The sequence below is a fragment of the Fukomys damarensis genome, unplaced genomic scaffold (genome assembly GCF_012274545.1).
Source record: "Fukomys damarensis isolate Sample0158 unplaced genomic scaffold, DMR_v1.0_HiC HiC_scaffold_14, whole genome shotgun sequence".
Lineage (NCBI taxonomy): Eukaryota > Metazoa > Chordata > Mammalia > Rodentia > Bathyergidae > Fukomys > Fukomys damarensis.
Genome location: NW_022900926.1, coordinates 66,917,167 through 66,928,346, shown reverse-complemented (window position 1 = coordinate 66,928,346; position 11,180 = coordinate 66,917,167). Strand labels below are relative to the sequence as shown.

The window sequence follows — 11,180 nt, the reverse complement described above, 5'->3', positions numbered from 1 at the left end:
TTTTTTTTTTTTTTTTTTTTTTTTTTTTTTTTTTTTTTTTTTTTTTTTTTTTTTTTAGTACTGGGGATCGAACTCAGGACCTGGCACTTGAGAGGCAGGCCCTGTGCCACTGAGCTAAATCCCTGGCCCCTAAATATACGCAATTTATTTGAAGTGCTTTTTTGTTTGGAATGGATGGAACCAGATCATGAAATATGTATCATTACAGTCATTATGAAAAACATCGTTGAGCGACATTCAGGATCCAGGTGTTCATCTCACACACAGGGACCATTCATGCACCTATGGCCTCACACAGATGCACCTGTGCTGCAGGTACCACTGCTGGGGTTTCTGAGGTTAAGTCAGTGACTGGCGTGCCAGAGCAATGCAGACAAGGACACAGTTCTAGCAGACATCTATCTCACCATAGCTGTCCTCAAGAGCTCTGTGTGGGAATTTGATCACGTATGTAATAGTATCTTGAGCCCAAAAATAGTTCATTAAACATCAGTCGGTTTAATCCCAAACTCCACTCAGGACCCATCTCAGAATAAATTTCACTACTTTATAATCCTGTTGCATGTATCTATTTAAGTGAAGCTAGCAAGTATGTTCCAGTACTGCTCGCAGGGGGACTGCTTTTCTTTTGCTCTTGTCCATCTGTCCTCTTCCTTAGCTGTGCAAGAAAATGTGGGCTTTTTGAGAGGATTCCAGCCTAGACTTTTTCAACACTACTGTGTGCATCAAAGATGGAGCTGAAGAGCAATCCAGCAAAGTACACTCTTGTATAATAATGGAATGTGATGATAGGAAGGCAAGGCGATGAAGGAAAGAAGGATGCTTTGTATTCAGCTTTATGAAACCAATGAAAAATAACACACTCTTGAAGAAGACTAATGAAATTCATTGTGTGAAATATAATTTGGGGGGTCAGTGTTCATCAATTAATATTAGCAAGATGTGTGCTCTTTTTCTAAGCACAATTCTAAAGTTATACTTGCCTATCCTGTATCTTTCCAGCAATGATTAGTATGTGAAATGAACAGCCTACATCAAATAAAGAAATGACTTCACAAAGCATTAAAGATGAATGAAAATTCTCACATTTTCAAATTAGTGACAGCTAGTGAAGTAGTAATTGCATTTTAGAAAATGACAATGTCAACAAAATACATCTAGGGTATCAAACTACTTGTGTTTTCCTACGGAAGCATTTATTTCCTTAATTTTACAGGGATATGACCAAAACTAATAGCCTCTTGCCCATATCCGAGACTTGAAAGTGACACGTTATTGTCTTTCAGGCTGACCAATTCAATATTCCTAATGCCTTACTGTGCACCTAATTACTATGTCCCCCAAACTGGGGTTACAATGAAAGAGGAATTCAGTCACCTTCTTTATTGCACTAATAGTCTAGGAATCCGATGACTAGATAGTACTTACAAGTAGATATATATGGGATGAGAAATCACTGTTTTCATTACTAACAATTGTATTGCAATTTCTACTACCACAAACGAATTGCAAATGAAAAGATTGTAATGGTTCCAGTCTTTACATCATCCATTTAACTAGGAGCCATTAGAAAAATGCAGAAACTGAGATGGACTTGAACAAGTGTATTTGGAACTGTATAGATCAAAAGGCAGGAAGAAAAGCAATTTGGTTTAGCAAGAGCTTCAGCAGAGGGAAGGAGCACAACAGTTACAGTGGGAAAAGAAAGCAAGGCCGGGCTTTGGGAGTCAACACAGACCATGGGCTTTTGCCAAGGGGGAAAGGGAAGCTCCAAGCCCTCACTTTGTGAGTGTATGAAGGTGACTATTTCTGGAACGCTATTAGAAGCAATGAGCATATCGTACAGGGAAGAAGGAAGTAACGCTTAGGAATATCACCTAAGGGAGTACTACAGTGATCGTCCAGTGAGTGGCTGGGTTATTAATAGATCTATGGGACTGAAAAGAAAAGACAAGTATAGGCTACGCTGGGGAATAAGACATTTTGTGAGCCAGTAATTTTTATAAACTACATGTTTGAATCTCTCCTTCCCAAATTGATATGTTGAAATCCTAAGGAAAATGTGATGAGGCTTTTGGGAGCTCATAAAATTATGAAATTGGAGCATTCTTGCTGGGATTAATGGACTTATACTAAGAGACAGAACAAAAGAGACTCACAAAGAAGAAACAAACATATTAGCAGAAAAATTTCTTTTCAAAGAACTGAGAGAAATGAGTAATATAAATGAAATAACTTAGCATATGTATTAAACTACTTTTGAAACAGTAATGTCTTGTATTTGAAGATAAGGATAGATAGCGTATTAACTACTGCTATTCTTTTATTATTTTGTTATAAAATTTTATTTTGTTTTCATGAAATAAAAATATAAGAGATAGCCATTGGCTTCCACTCTCTGCTGCCCATCACATGAGAATTCAATGAGAAGAAAGCTCTACAGAAGTCAGGAAGGAGGTGTTCACCAGACACCAGCTCTGTGGGTACCTTGATCTTGTACTTGGCCTCCCAGAACTGTAATAAATGAAGCCACTGCTATAGCAGCTCTAATTGACAGCAGTGGTAAGTGGACAGAGGGGACAGACCTCTTCAAATTCAAGTCCAAGACTGCAAAGAGAATAGCATAAAACAAGATGGACAAACCTGAGATTGACTTTGAACCCAACAAGTGTAACACCAATGACACATCCAGCTGAAGCTAAACATAAAAGGCAGGACTAGTAATGCAGATTTAGTTTTACATTAGAGTGATATAGTGGCCCCTAATTAGCTTTTTATTTGAAGAAATAATTTAAAATGCAAGCAAACCATGTCTTCAGAAACATAGATTTGAGCCCCCTCACAGAAGTGACTGATGATACTCAAAGGACAGTCATCCAAGATAGGTTTGGTAGACATTTTAGTTACTTTTCTCTCATGCTGAGACAAAATACGTGACATACAAAGTTAATGGGGGAAAGGTTTATTTAGCTCACAGTTTGCAGAGGTTTCAGTACAAAGCTGGATGGCTCCAAGGCAGGATGGCAAGGCACACAGACATCACAGAGGAGAAACAGTTTATGGCAGGCAGAAAGTAACAAAGCAAGCAAGACACAAGACAAGCCTGTTTCTGTCCCTTCTATCAGATTGAGGCTACCAGGATTAGGGTGCCAAACCAATCAGTGGATGGATTTAGTGGTTACCCTCCTTTAATCCTAGCACTATTAATCCTAGCATTACACCATGAATCAGTCACACACTCTAGATCCAGCCACCTCTGAATGAGCCCCACTTATGACTGCATGATGCTTTCGGGGGGACGTCCAGACACAACCGTTAACCGTGGAGAAGGAGAGCTGCTCTATGAGGGAATGTTACCCTTGGTTATGAAAAGATGTCATGGATGACAGAAAGCAACCAAACCAGGAAGGAAGAGAATAAAGGAATCCGAGGGAATGGAAGCAAAGTAATCAGCAAAATTAAGTGTTGGGGAGAGGCTGGGGTATCCAAACCCTGAAAGGGGAGACTGGCTTAGAAAGGGAAAGGTTGTACTAGTTGCTAATTGCTAATCATTCTTCCAAAACTAAAATCAAGCCTCAGAATCCATCACTGTTGCCAAATGCCTGGAGACTTGGCATAAAGCTCCATCATTTTACCACTTTTCAAGAGCAGATTGTGAGTGTCCTTACCTCACTATCAGCAAAAATAAGTGCTAAAAGAAACAAAGTAAAGCTGCACATTTACATTTTCACTGTTTCATATGAGATTCCTTGGGGAAAGGTGCCAGTCCTTAATCATGCCTTCCCTTTAACAGATAAAACATTAAAGCACTAGGAAATGTCCAGATTATTTATAAATCTGCAATAAAAGAGTAAATGGAAAGCAGGCTCTGAAATTGTTTTTAACAGTCTTATCTTCAATTTAATATGTTGGACCACATGTTCACATAAGATTAGCACATAGTTTCAGGTTACTTTTTAGGACTCAATTTCTATAATACATTTAATCAAATGAGATTTTCCTTTAATTGTATCAGTGCAAGGCCTAACAGTTTCTAATTGTATCACATTAATATCATAATATATATCTCAGTGTGCACTGATTCTAATTAAGGTATTATGGATGTAAATACCTGTGGTACCCATTTAGAGGATACAAAGCTGGTCACTTCTATCACAGACAAGCCAGTTTGGGACAGTTGATTGATGAATTCGATTTTTATATCTGTAGGAACTATAACCTATAATAACATAAAAATATCTGCAAGTAAATCATACAGGGTCTACTGAAGCAAAAATGAAAAATTAATTTCTAACTGAAAGCAAATAAAAAAAAGGAATAATTTTGCCATTAAAACGAAAAAAAGCAGACATAATATTGTAAAATCTGCAGGTATTTAAAATCTTAAAAAATGTTCATATTTAGACAGCATTTGAAATACACTCTGTAAAATTAAAATAAACCTACCGTTTCATTCTGCAGTCCATCTCTAGGTCCAACTTCTACTATTTTAACATACTCAGGGAGTCCAGGTAAATGGTCTGATTCCTGGAAAGCAGAACAATAAGGACAAGAAAACAGGCAACTTTTAAATTGCCAGATGGGAGGACTGGAAAAATCAAACAACTATACTTTATTAAGTAAATTCTCAACCTAGAAATGTAAAACCTTTTATTTCTTATAACCAACACAATGATATAAAGCAAATGCCCTGCTTATGTTATCTGTAGTGTGACATGAAGTCATTTCTTCTTTTAGCTCATTGATACTCAATCCAGTCGTCATTTACATTCCAAAGAACCATTTCTAAAAATGTAATTGTGAAGTGGTTAATTTACCCAGCATCTAATCTGTTGAGTAAGTCTGTGCTGTATTGATAAAACTGTATCGTTAGTTTATTTTTTTAAATTAGACCTGCTTTCCAGAGTCACTTGGCAACTCACATGTGAGGCTCTCACATGTGCAGTGGGTATTTTGGCTGATGCACAGAAAGCTGAAGTTAAAGAAGAAAACGCACTGCTTTCTCCTATTCTGGGTCACACATCACAACTACCGCCTAATGTCTTCTTACTGATGATACACACTTAGGAGGAAGTGAACCTCAATGGTCCCTAGCAGAATTGCTCCAGCCCAATGTAGGAAACATCTTGTTTTAGCTTTTGGCCAAATCTACAGTAATAAATAGTCTGGATTCTAGATACTTTTGTCCCTAGACTAGGTATGTTAGACCTAGTTTAGGATGCATTTGCTTTCTAAGTATATCTAATAAAAAGGTTGCTAAATAAGGACAGTAGTGCTGGCTATTCAAATTTCTATCACACTTTAAGTCAGCAGTAAGATACATCTTTTCAGACCGGAATTTCTCTGTCTCTTTGAGTGCAGTGCTGGTAAAGCAAGAAGTTCTTCAAATGGATAGTTGATAGGTTCAATTCAGGTTCACAGAACCTGTGCACTACAATGTTTTGTTCTCCCTTTCATCAGAAATGATGAATTCAAGCTGATCAATCATCCTGTCTCACTCTTCGCTTGAAACCAGTCATTGGCTTATGCTGGCAAGGTGACTACTTTAAACGAACAACCCCATTTGTGTCCATGACACAGAAGAATGCTTGCCGGCCCTTTTAGTGTCCACAGTTGTCACTAGCTTTATTAGCTTCTGTGCTAATTCAGTGAAAGAATCCAAATGGTCCCTGATAAAGTATTAACAAATTATCCTCCACAGTTCCCATGATTGAGCAGCGCATTAAAAAAATTATCCAAGAAAATTATTCTCATTTCTGCACCTTCTGCTCATGCTGTGGTACATGAAATTAACTTAACTGGAGGGTTGTGAAGGGAGCACAGATCTCTCAGTATTCGGCTGTTCTGGATGGCAATCCTGAAATCATGCCAAACTACCGAGTATTAAAGAAAAGATATAGCATAGGAAGGTGAAGTTAGTGAGAGAACTTCACTCTTCCTTCTTATCATCTCCATTCCCAAAACACAGAAATCAAAAAGAAACAAGACAAAACCAGACAGTCTTGAGCCACGCAATCTCATTCTCAGTGACTTGTTTCCCAAGACTGTATTTTCAAAAGCATTTAACTTGAGGTGCCAGGGAGCTAACTCAATGGCATCACACCTGCTCTGTAAGTGCAAGGTCCTAAGTTCTATCTCCAGTACAAAAGAAAAAAAAAAAGGCAATTAACTTGACACATACATGGACAAACAATAATTCTTTAGTGGATGGCAGTGTTTGCCCAAAGAAGGAATATGGTGGTTTTTAAGATGATAACAAGATGCTGAGGAAAATTAAAGAGCTAAGTGTCTTCTTTTGCAGCTATGCAATGGACCTAGCACTGTTCAAGAGAAGTCAGAAGAAATTCAACAATTGTGGCTATTTCACTCAAAGCAAAAGATATGCTTATTTGATATGATTTTAGAGTCTTCTTGAATCTGTTGCTACTACTTGGTCTTTCTAGACATCTTGAATTATGCTGGGGACAGAAGAAAACCCCTGACATAATCCACAAATATTTACTGATCAGAGCCCATGTGGCATACAATATGTTGGTTGTTAGTACACGTCAAAATATAACCAATAGTAAATGGACCCACTGATTACTCATAAGTACCAATTAGTAAGAGAGAAGGTAAAGAACAGTATGAGATGGAAAGGGTGGAGGGGGTGAAGGGAGGGCAGGGGAATGGGGGAAAATAGGAACCAAGATACATCATGTAAAGGTGCAAGACCCCAATAATGAATGTAATTGTGTTGTTTACCTTAAATGTATGAATAAATTTAATGGGAAAAAAAGAAAATATTTGAGTTCAGGTGTTTTGTGGTAGCTCAATTTTGAATCTCTGAGTTCTATGTGCCTGTGCACCATTTAAGTGGAGTTTTCGACTGACCATTACTCGTGTATGAAGCTCCTTAGAAAAAGCATTACGAGAAATGTCTGTTCATTCCAGATGCTCATTTTTGAATTGGGTCTTTGCATTTGGGGGAGTCTGATTTTTTTGAGTTCTTTATATATTCTCTCTCTCTCTCTCTCTCTCTCTCTCTATATATATATATATATATAGATAGATAGATATAGATAGATAGATAGATAGATATGTAGATATATAGATATATAGATATATAGATATATAGATATATAGATATATAGATATATATACCCTTTGTCTGAGGAGCAGCTGGTAAAATTTTTTCCCACATTGTAGGTTGTCTCTCAGCTCTGTTAGTGGTTCCATTTGAGCCAGCCATCCCTCTGCTGGGTATCTTTCCAAAAGAATTAAAAGAATCATGCCACAGTGATATATGTGCAGCCATGTTAACAGTGGCACAGTTCATAATAGCTAAAACTTGGAAACAACCCAAATGCCCATCAACTGAAGACTGGATAAAGAGGAATGGGTAAAGTGGAAGTGGGAAGGGGAGGGGAAAGGAAATAAGGGGAAAAATGAAACAATGGAAACAAAGTCTTTGTAAATAGGAAAGGGTGAAGTGGGTGAAAAGAGAGCAGGAGAATGCGGAAAAAATAAGAACCAAGATACATCATGTAAAGGTACAAGATCCCAATGACAAGTATAACTGCATTGTTTGCTTTAAATGTACCAATAAACTAATTTAAAAAAAAAAAAAAGCAAGGGCATTATGAGACAGTAAAGCCTAAAAAGAGGCTAGAGATCAAGAAAGGGCTCCCATGTGGCAAATAGTCAACAAATGTGTATTAAATCTGAAAGATGAATCCTGGAGATCGAAGAGCTGAGGGAAAGCCAGAGCACGGTGGCACAGGCCTGGGTGCACTGCAGGATTGAATGTGGGGGACTGCACACTGCATCCTGGGGAGTCAGCACACCTGCTTTCTCTCCAGAGAAAGACACTACCTCTGTCTTCCAAGTCTATTTTCCAGAACAACAGCCTTCAGAAGACCATCCTGAAGAAAAGTGTTCAGTGCTTTGCTACCGACACATGCAGCTATGCAAAAGACCCAACAAATATCCCCACTAATATTTGATTATATTCCTCAACTGAGACTAGGTCTCTGTGTCTCCCTCTTCCTCCCCCTTTCCCGGAGTTACAAAACAACATGTAAACATTTGATCAATGGTTTTTAAATGAAAGACTTGAAATGTGTTACGTACATGTAACAGTTCCCTACAGTGAGTCTACTCATTATGTACTGCAAATGTGTACTAATAAAGTCAAAATATAAAATAAATGAACGAATGAATGAATAATTTAGAAAAGTGATGTTGGCCTTTCATTTAGCTGACACTTGTTGGCTAATGCACCCACTTGGTATATGAAATGAACCCTACAAAGAAAAATTCCTGTCCAAAGCTAGCTTACACATTATTGGCACAAGGGTCTGCAGGCTAAGATGAGTCTGGGGGAGACGAGCAGTTTTCTTGCACTTTGAGTGTGAGTTGCCGAATGAAGAGTAGGTTACAAGGAGCTGAATTTGAAAAAAAAAAAAAGTCTGTAGAAGTTATCAATCTAGTCCTTAAATAGGCATAAAGTCTGAAGCTTATTTTTACAGCATTAAAAAGTCCTATGTTACTGAGCTCATTGTATCCTTTTTAAAGTGCCCTACTGTACACGATGCCAGTGAAAAACAAAAGATGTATTATCCAGAGTGAGGGTTTCAAAGAGCTGTGTGATTCATCTGGGTGTATGCCTGCGTTTGGCTTCAGGTTTCTAATGGTTCACTTTCACTGAGCAACAACAAAAGAAATACAACCTTGCATTTATATGTTGCTTTATTTTTCCAAAGAATCTTTTTCTGTCTACATTTCATCTGTGAAGCTGCAGTATTTGGAGGCAGAACTAAAAGAGAGATTAAATGACTTTCTAAGTTTACCCTGCTCAGTTCACTGGCTCCTTTTTTACTTTTTTTTTCTTTGTAATTTTTAGGATGAGATTCAATACATCAACCTTTGAGTTCTGCTTGAAAAAAAAATAATGAACCATTCTTTTATGCAGAATGTAATCTGCATGACTCATATTTTTCAATCACACATAAAATAAAATGAAAGGTATATTTTAATGTGAATTTCTCTGAAATCACTTGTGGGTATGCATAAGATATTTCCTAGCAGTAATAATGGGAGACTTTATATAGTCAACCCTTTTTGTAGCAATAGATATGATTCTTTAGTATTTATTCTACAAGTACTGCTTTTTTCCCTACAAAAATAATATGATACATAGGAGAAATTTCTGCACAGATTTGTATATGTTCCACTCACTTCACCTCGTGAGCCATAATTTTTTGTGTAAATAAAGTCTTTATGCATATTGGAGTGTCCTGTTTCATAGCCACTATTCCCCAAGAAGAATGGTTATGATGGTCAAATAAAATGCTCCCACTGAGTGGGTGAGAAATCTGAATCAGGAAATTGGGTGATTTTCTTTTGAAATTAAATTGAACTTCTTAACAAATTAGGTATCAACTCTTCCAAAATAATCTATTTTTGTCATTTTGTCTGAAATATGCAATTGGTGCATTTTGTGGTAATGTGAAACTTTCCACACTGTGCTGTTTGTTATTTCTTAGATATTGATGATGTCTCTTTTAACTCAATTTAATCAGAAACATATAAACGATTATCACTGATGTAACAGAAACCCACAAGAGCCGTGGAGCAACCAAAAGACCTTTCTCCTTCTGAGTGCCCTCTAGAAGAAAGAAAGGACCAAATAAAATAAGATGATACTTGAACTTTCTGTGAGAATATCCATGGGCTGGAGTTAATTCAAAGGAAATCTTGGCTTCTCCATTGTTGGTGGGAGTGTGGACTGGTGCAACCACTATGGAAATCAATATGGAGACACCTCAAAGAACTAGGTTTAGAGGTTCCATTTGACCCAGCCATCCCTCTCCTGGGTATCTTTCCAAAATAATTTAAAGAATAATATCACAGTGATATATGTGCACCTATGTTTATAGGAGCACAGTTTGTAATAGCTAAAACTTGGAAGCAGCCCATTTGCCCATCAATTGGAGACTGGATAAAGATGTGGTTTTCCTATAAGATGGAATATTACTCAGGCATAAAGAATGAGAAATTAGACTCATTCATAGAAAAATGGATACATATTGAGGATATACTCGTAAGTGAAATAAATAAGTCACACATGTGTAAATACCAAATAGTTTCTCTGGTGTAAAAAAACTATAATTATAAGTAGATCCTGATGATACAATTGACAATGTGAAATAGGAAGAAAAGGGCTAAAGGTGTAGGGGTAGAGGAAAGGGCAGGGGTAAGGAAATAAGGGCAAAGAAAAAAATATGAGAAAATGAAAAAATGGAATTAAAGTGTTTGAAGGTGGGGAGGGGAGGAGGGGTGAAGGGAGGGCAGGGACAAGGGGAAAAAATGAAAACCAAGACCTGTCATGCAAAGGTACAAGATCCCAATGATGAATGTAGCTGTACTGTATACCTAAAATGTAGATAAATAAACTCAATGAGAGAAAAAAATAAGAATGTATTTGCCAATAAGTAAAAGTAAGTTAATAATGTATATTATTAAAGCACATAAACCTCTATGAAGAAAATTTCTTAATTCACTAGCTCAAAAGGCAAAAGGGGGTATCCACTGACATTTTAGCATTTTGTGGACATCCAGAAGCAAAAGTGGAGAGTGTGCAGTTATTTCTTTCCCCACCGTCTTCAGTCAAAATTTTATCAGAAATTAAAAGCAATCTCTCAAAATGTGAACTGCACTTCACATGCACATATACTAATGACTGTTCTTGGCATTTAAAAGAAAATCAGTGGTGGGTGTCAGTGCGGATACACAGCATGGATAAATATAAATCTCTTTTTAAAATAGATACATTTCATAGGCTCGTGCCTGTAATTCCAGCACTTGGGAGGCAGACGCACGAGGATTGCTGCAAGTTCGAGACCAGCTTAGGCTACATAGTGAGCTCCAGGTCAGTCTCAAGTACATCATGAGACTCTGTCTCAAAAGACAAAAACCAAAACAAAAAAATAGATACATTCCATGAACACTTGGAAGAATCAAGGGCAGCTACAAAAAAAAACAGAAAACATCCCACAAGGTCATCTGCCACAAATGAATGATGAACAATATATGAAAAATTGTTAATTATTTTTAAAAATGAGGCTCTTGGCATCTGTACCATATAAGTTCATTTTTTGGTTAAATGAAATTTTTAAAAGTGACTTGCATATATATAT

General features: G+C 37.1%; 1 protein-coding gene across 5 annotated transcripts in view; it reads right to left on the bottom strand.

Moving 5' to 3' along the window:
* Positions 1-11,180, bottom strand: part of Hmgcll1 (3-hydroxymethyl-3-methylglutaryl-CoA lyase like 1) — a 122,279-nt gene that overhangs the window by 88,411 nt on the left and 22,688 nt on the right. For 4 of the 5 annotated variants that reach the window (XM_033763413.1, XM_010628934.2, XM_033763412.1 and 1 more), the window contains 2 exons: positions 4,447-4,527; positions 4,112-4,219 (listed from right to left, as the gene is read on the bottom strand). In XM_033763413.1, the coding sequence (XP_033619304.1) occupies positions 4,112-4,219; positions 4,447-4,527 (189 nt within the window). Of the gene's footprint in view, positions 1-4,111; positions 4,220-4,446; positions 4,528-11,180 lie in introns of those variants that run through there. The other variant, XM_033763414.1, reaches the window with a different exon arrangement.